We start from the raw sequence: 7,991 nt of genomic DNA on the forward strand, positions 1-7,991 counted from the left end.
CGCCACCACAAGACCTCTCATCGCTAGCCTGACAGGTAGCACTACAGAAGGGCCCGCATGGCGTGACTACAGACGCACATGGCCGGTTGGTTACCTGGTTCAGGCACCCTTGCGGCAATTCCAAGGTGGCAGGGGCCTCGGGGCAATGCAATTCGGCGGGCGCACTTAACACCCGAGGTTTAACTTGGTCAGGGTGTCCTGAGGAGTGTGTGGTGAAATCGACGTACGTCGAGACGACTAAAGAGGAGGGAAGCCGACGTCCGACTTATTGTCTGTCAACCTTAGCGCCCCGTTTTTACGAGAGACGTGCTGGGGTAGAGTCGCAAATAGTGGAAATGCAAAGATGACGTTATGTTCGGTGTGAATAACAGCAACAGTGAGAGCGCGAACACTGAAAACGCACACGGAGCCCACCAAAACCGAACACAAAGCGAACAGCGATTTGTCCGTTTTGGTGTGGCTATGGTGCCTCGAGGTCGCGCTACAGGTGTTGCAGGCGTTAGTCTTCGTGTGACAGCGAAGGTGTCCTCCCACCCCCCACTCGATAACCTCGATGTTTGCTCGGCAATTGTCCGGCTCTCAACTTTAAGTCGACTTATGTGCGATCAAATGTGTTCGGGTTTCACTAAAACCTCTTGTTTAACGTGTTATATTTGAGATAAGTCATTTCCGGAGTGTTAACCTTTATATAAGTCACCTTTACCGGTACTGTTACCCTTGTTGAAATTCGTATAAATGCGCTTTAACAACTTGTTAGGAATGTTCAGGGACTTTACAGGTTTATTTGCAATAAGACACAATCTATTTAGGTCGGAAGTAGTGAAAGGTGACAAAAGTAACTTATAATTTGTGTAGGTTACTAGAAAGGTATGTTATTTTGTGTTTATTTTATCTTTATTTATCTGTTTTGGAAAGGCACAATCAAGGCGAGCCATCGCTTCTTCAGAAGTCTCTCTCTGGTCGGGTATTAATTGTGTTGTCGAATCACGTCTTGCTTATGTGTGCACCTTTGTGGTTTTTGTTTTCTTAGTCTCTCTCTATGACTTTATCTATTATTACAAAACATAAGGAAGGCGACTAAAGAGCGAGTTGTATGACAGCATGGCCTTGGGAACGCGATGTTGAAAAAATAGATTGTAAGTTACTTACCCCTCCTGCGTGCGTACACAGACAACACCGACACTTTACAAAAGGAGCTAACCGATATCGTTGTAACTACGTATGCCACCGAGCCTTCTAAACACGTGGCTTTAGCGCTCGCAGTCTTTAAATCAATTATGTCCCACAAATACGGTCTGAACTCGAATTTCACGGAGTGGTTCTCTTGGTCACTTGAACGGTATCCACTAGACTTTATATGATTTGTCGACACACTTCACTATGAGTCTCCATTGCGGTTTTTTTACTTAGATTGCTCACGACTGTATGAGAAATAGTAAAATGCGCTCGAAAATTACATAAACTAACCGAGCCGTGTGCATATGGGTTTTTATCTGAGTACGATCGTCGACCGGTAGCTTTCTTAGTTACAATGGTTCCTTTTTAATTGTTTCTGTGGGAATAAAAATAAATACGTTGTCATTTAATCATGTTAGAATGTTTGACACTAAAACCTTTACAACACATATGAAATGTAACAAAGAACCTTTTTTAATTGTGAAACATTTACTAACATGAGAACATTTGAATAAATGCAGAGGCGCTTTGGTAAAAATGTGGTCAAGTCCGACCGTAGCTGAAGACTTACGTGCTAATGTCTTAAAGCGGTAGACTTTAGGACTATCGCGCGAGGGGCCGCCAGAGTCCCATGTCAGAAGCATAGAGCCGAATCGGTCGTGTCACGTGCCGTCGGCCCCTGATGCACTAAAAACCCGGCTCATGTGGTCGTGGCTGCTTCGTTTGACAGCTTATTCGACTATTATAGCTATGAAGGATTACTTCTTTTTTGCAATATGTCTAATATACTACTATAACCTCTTTTTTTTTTTTTATTTTACCAATACGATGCGGTGCATAATCACATCGGTTACCAATTGTTTTAACCGAATATCTTGTACTATACAACATAAAATGAACCATGTGTTTATTATACTCCAACATGTACTGACGACTGTCTAGTATCTGGTCGCTGAGAATTATAAAGAGGAGGAGTGTACACATCCAACAAAGAAAAGGGTTCGTTTGTACTCGAACGTATGTGTCTTTTTCTTGATGTGTTCGTCCGACAAAAACTGACGACTTTGCTCTCAAATTACCATAGAAAGGCGGGGGGTAGTAGACATCGCTGATTCATAAATAGTACTTTGTTTCGACGTTATCCGTCAACCCAGTTAGGTATAACTGTGAAATGACACAGTCTGCACCCGGTAGTTGCACGAGACACAACAACAAAACATTAACTTCTATGGCGGGAGTAACAGTCACAGGTGTGTGACTCTGTCTCCGGAGTTGTGTGAATTGCTGGACCCAACCGCCTGCTGATCTTAACGCGTATACAACGCCCATCGCCCCGTCCAAGCCATTAACGTTGCGAGTGCCCGACGCCCCGCCCTCGCCCAGGAACACTTTAGTCTGGCACCGTCCTGAGACGTCTATCTTCTGTGGCTGCTCTTTGGTCCCCGTAATAATCGGTCGGCGTCCGAAAGTATCTTCTTCCGACAGAGTCACAAACCTGTGACTTTATCGCATACGAAGGTTGATCGTTTGTCGTGGTTGTGTGCTCCGTCAACTCACCGGGTGATTGTCATGCATCTTATAACTAACTGGTTGACGGGTAAACGGTCGAAGACAAAGTGATATTAACTGAGAAATCAGCGATGTCTATACCATGTGAAATTTCTACTGGCTAATTTGAGAAGAAGTCGTCAGTTTTTGTCGAACCGAAAATAAAAAGACACATAGCGTCTCACAGTTTGACCTACGAACCCTCTTCTTCTTTGTTGACTGTCGTACACTCCTTTATATCATCTCTCGCAAGACCTACTACAAGACGAGTTCTCGAGTACTGTGGAGTATCAAATTAAAACATGTTCTAGTTATGTTTTATAGTACCAATATTCGGTTGCAGAACATTGGTAACAATGTATTATTCACCGATGTATTGTAAAAATAAAGAAGAGGTTTACATGAATAAATATGTAGCGACATATGAGAAAAAAAGTTAATCCTTGCATAGCTATAGGTCGAAATGACTGTTCAAACATTGCAACCACGACCCACATGGAGCCGGTTTTTAGTCTTCAGGGCGACGGACCGTACGACGACATTCGGCTCATGGCCTTCTGAAATGGGACTTTGCGCCCTCCGGCGGATAGTCCCTAAAGTTACCGGTTTAGACATCTTAAGCTGTATTCAGACCGTCGAACCTTGACCCAAGATTTTACCAAAGCGTAGCTCATTATGTAAAATTTTCAGTAAGGTTAAATGTTATAAATAAACCAAGTTTTCTTTGTACATTAATCATTGTTAGTAACAAGGTTTAGTGTTCAGACATTCTTTAACATTGATTAAATGACAAATATTTATTTCTTTCCCAGGAAAAACAATTAAAAGTGAACATGTACTACTGAATAACCCGGCACATGTAATCAGATAAACCATTATACCACTGCTCGGTGTTGTATAATTTTTCACCATTTTAAGTTATTTCTATAAGGCTGCTTAAGTAAAAACCCGAATGAATCAAGAGTGAAGGTTGAAAAAAGATATAACGAGTCAGCTGATCCCGTTCAAGTGACAAGAGACCACTCGTAAATCGAGTCGACCGTATTGGGACATTGCAAGTTGATTAAGAACTGGGCTAAAACACCGGTAGGAGTCGTCGGATACTAGTTACAAATAGCGTTAGTCCTTTGAAGGTCGAGTGTTGTTGTTGTAGCGAGAGGTAAGTACTTAACAATCTCATGTTTTTTCGAAAATGCTCCAGGCCAATGGTATACAACGCCTTTTTATCGCCTTCCAATTGTTTTGTTTTTCTTTCACGGCGTGCTCCGCCCACATTCGAACGGTGCCAACACTGCAGTGTTGTCGACCGCAATTACCGGGGAGGTATTTTCTGTGTTAGAGTTTTACTCGCTACAGGGTGTACTTTGAGGGTTTTGACTCTGCAGACCGTTTACATGCATAAAAACCTTCATAACACACAAGGGGACGGGTAATAACCGGAAAAAGCATGACATGGGACCTTTAAGTGTTTGTGCTCAGTTACATGAAGCAATCAACACAAGTCTGGTTGGCAAAGGAGGCCACGCAAGTAGTTTGCCTTGCATCTAGTCTTGCTAAAATAACCTGCTGCTGGCTTTAGTTTGATACTTAGATTAAAGACTCCTCATCCAGGTATCAGCAATAAATTAACAAAACAAGTGTATTTTCCAAAATGTGGAACGAGTCCTTCAATAACGAATTTCTGGTTTGAACTTACCTTTTCCAGGCTGCCCCTTTAGCAAACAGTCAGTGATGAGCTGGGAGCAGTGTGTCTGCAGAGATGAGGCCTGGCTCAAGGTGTTGCTGTCTAAAGACTCGCCCTCCATCTGCTTCTGACTGCTAAGCTCTGACGTGTAGAGAGCCAAGGCAGCAAAAAGTAGCCAGGAGTAGTTGTGGATGTAGGGCTGGATCAGGCGGTGGCGGTCACTGATTCGTATTGTCACCATGGGGTAGACTGTGATCCGATGGGTGGGCAGGTGCTAGAGATGGGAATGATAAAAACCATTAAGCCAACAATTCGGAGGTCAGTGATTAAAATGTGTTTAAAACAGAATAAGACACTTTAAATGCATCACCTGTCGGGATACTTCTTTGCATTGTAACAACCAAAGCACAGGTCAAAGTCTTCACAGACGTTGCAGTTGATCCTGCTGCCTACAATGAGCCCCTGGCAGTGGTCACATGCATACTCCATGTTCACCATCTCATGGTCGTCCTCATGGCCCTCAGGCTTGGCACCACCTGGTAAAAAAACACACATTTGGTTCTGCTTTTATCTAACTTACAATAAGTGACTGTGTGAGTGGTGCCGTGGAGTGTGTGAGCTCACTGAGGAAGCAGGTCTTGCAGAGGTCCATGTCCATGCACTGCAGACATCGGTAGCGGTGCCAGGGAGCCATCCTCTCGCAGCCGTCACAGGAGATGACAACATTGAGCAGGTCACAATAACGTGCGATGAACATGTGCATCTGTGGATAAAAGCAGGTACATGTAAGTACACGGTATTATTATAAACAATAAGCTCCTATATATGGTGAGCAAACACCTGCATACATCTTAGCTTAGTGTAAGTGGTGAGCTGCAGTGATAAGTCAACAAATGGATTAGTCAAACGAAGGTAAAACAATCACCAACCTAGCATTTTTCATGAACATTTCATTTTTTTAAGCCTCATATATTTTAATTATTTGATTTATTTTTTATGTTATATTTAATTACATTACCGTTATTGAAATTCAAAACGTCAATAAGGGTCTACATTTATTCTGTGGACAATGTCTGTATATTTGTATACCTTTCTTATTTCTATACTGCTGTTAAAAATATTTATACCTCCTCATAATGTTCATAGTGTAAATACATTCAGTCTGTTTATACCCGTAACATGTTTATATATATATTCATATTGTACTTGAACAACTCTGCACTTTCTGCTGTTTTCCACTTCTGGATAGATGCAAACTACATTTCGTTGTCTTAGTACCTGTACTCTGTGCAATGACAATAAAGTTGAATCTAATCTAATTTCTTTGGGTTTTGGCCTGAAAAAAACAACATCACTTTGGTCTATAAAAGACATGGTTTTAAATGTTGCACCACTATCTGACATTTATAGACCAAATAATTACTTTAAAGTTTAAATATTCATCAGATTTACCCTTAATGGATATAAAGGTTGGCTGCAGCCTTAATGGTACAAGACTAAACAACAGAATAACAGTATGCTAATTTGAGCACATACTGTAGCTTAAGGACAGGGCAGTCAGGTTAAGTGCTATTTGTCTCCCCAGAAACCAGACAATTTCCCTTGTTTTTCTAGTTATTGGACTGTGATGTACCTTTCTCCTGTCCTCCATGGAGTCCTCTTCATCGATTTTGTCATACCACTTCTCAAACATCCCGTCCATGCACTCATCCATCCACTCCTGGTTCTTCTTGTAGTCTGCGATTTCATCCTCCTCTGTCCATTGACTGAAGACAAATTCAAACCACAGGATCGTATCATTGTACCATCTCTGCTATTTTAGTAGCTAACACACTGCTTAAAATATTGTAAGGTATTTCAAATGAATAGACTCACAAGGCATATTGCAAAACTACTGATTTGTCAAAAGGAAAGCTTTGTGTATGTGCTTAATAATTGTAATGAACGGGAAGCACTTCATTTCCACTGTGTATTTTATTTCTGAGATGACTCTGAGATTACCTGATAGCGATGTCATGAACACTGATGTTCTCCTGGGACATGCTGAGCAGGAGGTCCGGTAGCTTTATATCCAGGAAGAGAGGAAGGTCGTGAACCTCCCAGCTCATGTCCAAAAGGTGCAGCAAGACGGTCTGCACACAGGACAGGGCGGGGAGCAGGGCTCTGAGAGCAGGGGTAAATGACAGGTTACACCACTGGACAAACACTTAGAATTACACTGAATAAGAGCTTTTTGATTTCAGTGAATAAGAACTTACTTCTCATTGAGGCTACTGAAGCCTTGTACTGCATCCACCAGCAAGAGCACCAGCTGATGGTAGGAACGCCTCACCTCCTCTCCGAGCTTCTGCCCGCTGTCTGACAACTGAGAGAAATAACTGGAAAGAACGGAGTAAAAGAGGATCATGAGTGAATTACATACAGCATTTTGTAAGATACATACATCTGGCACCTCCAATACTGTTGTCAAGTACATATAACATATTTGAGCATTTACTAAACAAATCTATATTGTTATTTTATATCTTATTAAGTTTATTAAAAAAAATTCATCAAACTGCTGGAAATACAAAAAATGTGGCCGGTCAAAAAGGTTATTTATTGCTTTGTTTGTTGTGATTTATATAGAGGTATACCGTCATTGGCAGGGATCACTACATTTGTCCAAGGGGCCAAAATAATTCCTAGAGACAGCGATTTTTATATAGCCCTATAGACTCTTCACGCTAACGACGGATCACTTCTTCTTCAGGGCAGGGAAGGCTACGCAGTACGCAGGCTACTGTCCCGCAGCTGCTGCCTCTCTGTTGGACTCCAGTACTGCACATTACTCATGAGACGTTGTGAGAAAAAAAAAAATGAGTGGGGGGCGAACGCACTAACCACTCCGCCAGCGCCACAGCACTTGCCAGATGAGAATGTCTGGCGTGCCAGATTTGGCCCGCGGGCCGCCAGTTGATGGTCACTGGTCTATGGTAATGATGCCCTTCAGCCTCTTGTGGCCTAAATGAGTATTACAACAACAAACACTTCTTTCTGATATGTTTAACAGACTAAGAAAAAAATGCTTTTACCAATTATTTTGACTTGCTTACCAATAAGTATTTATTTATATATCAAAATCCAATCATCTTTCTTTTCTTTACAACAAAGTAGTACATGGGCTTATGTAAGTGACTTGGGAGTTGAGTGTGGAGATGCAGCTCTCTGTCCTCAAGCTGGCCCACTTTTTATTGCTATAATAAAATGTGAAGCATTTGATTTTGTAGCTGTACTCAAATCTTCTGTTTCACTGGGCAAAGGTCACAGTACAGAAGCTAAGGACGCTATAATCTCTCAGAGCTTTCCTCCTTGAATATTAACATACAACCCATACAATTTACTGTTGTTCCACATTAATCTAAATCTTTTCTACAGGTCTACCTGGTGAAGTCTTTCTGGCATGCCAGCAGCTCCTGTAGGAACAGGATGCAGGGAGCCTGGAAGAGGTGTGGCTTTCCGAGAGAATGCAAACACTGCTGAACCATCTCCAGAACTTTGCACACACTCACAGCCTGGGCTTTGCTCAGGGACAGGGTCTGCA

At 42.1% G+C, this 7,991-nt stretch overlaps 1 protein-coding gene across 1 annotated transcript in view; it reads right to left on the bottom strand.

Annotated features, from left to right (window-relative positions):
- zzef1 (zinc finger, ZZ-type with EF hand domain 1) overlaps positions 1-4,861 on the bottom strand; it is a 25,948-nt gene extending 21,087 nt beyond the window's left edge. Inside the window, exons 1-2 of the mRNA XM_010797139.1 lie at positions 4,779-4,861; positions 4,421-4,682 (exon numbers count right to left, since the gene is read on the bottom strand). Coding sequence (XP_010795441.1) covers positions 4,421-4,649 — 229 coding nt within the window. The 5' untranslated portion in view covers positions 4,650-4,682; positions 4,779-4,861. The remainder of the gene's footprint in view (positions 1-4,420; positions 4,683-4,778) is intronic.
- Positions 4,862-7,991: the final 3,130 nt, after the last annotated feature.

Source organism: Notothenia coriiceps, unplaced genomic scaffold, assembly GCF_000735185.1.
Source record: "Notothenia coriiceps isolate Sejong01 unplaced genomic scaffold, NC01 NC01_scaffold00037490, whole genome shotgun sequence".
Lineage (NCBI taxonomy): Eukaryota > Metazoa > Chordata > Actinopteri > Perciformes > Nototheniidae > Notothenia > Notothenia coriiceps.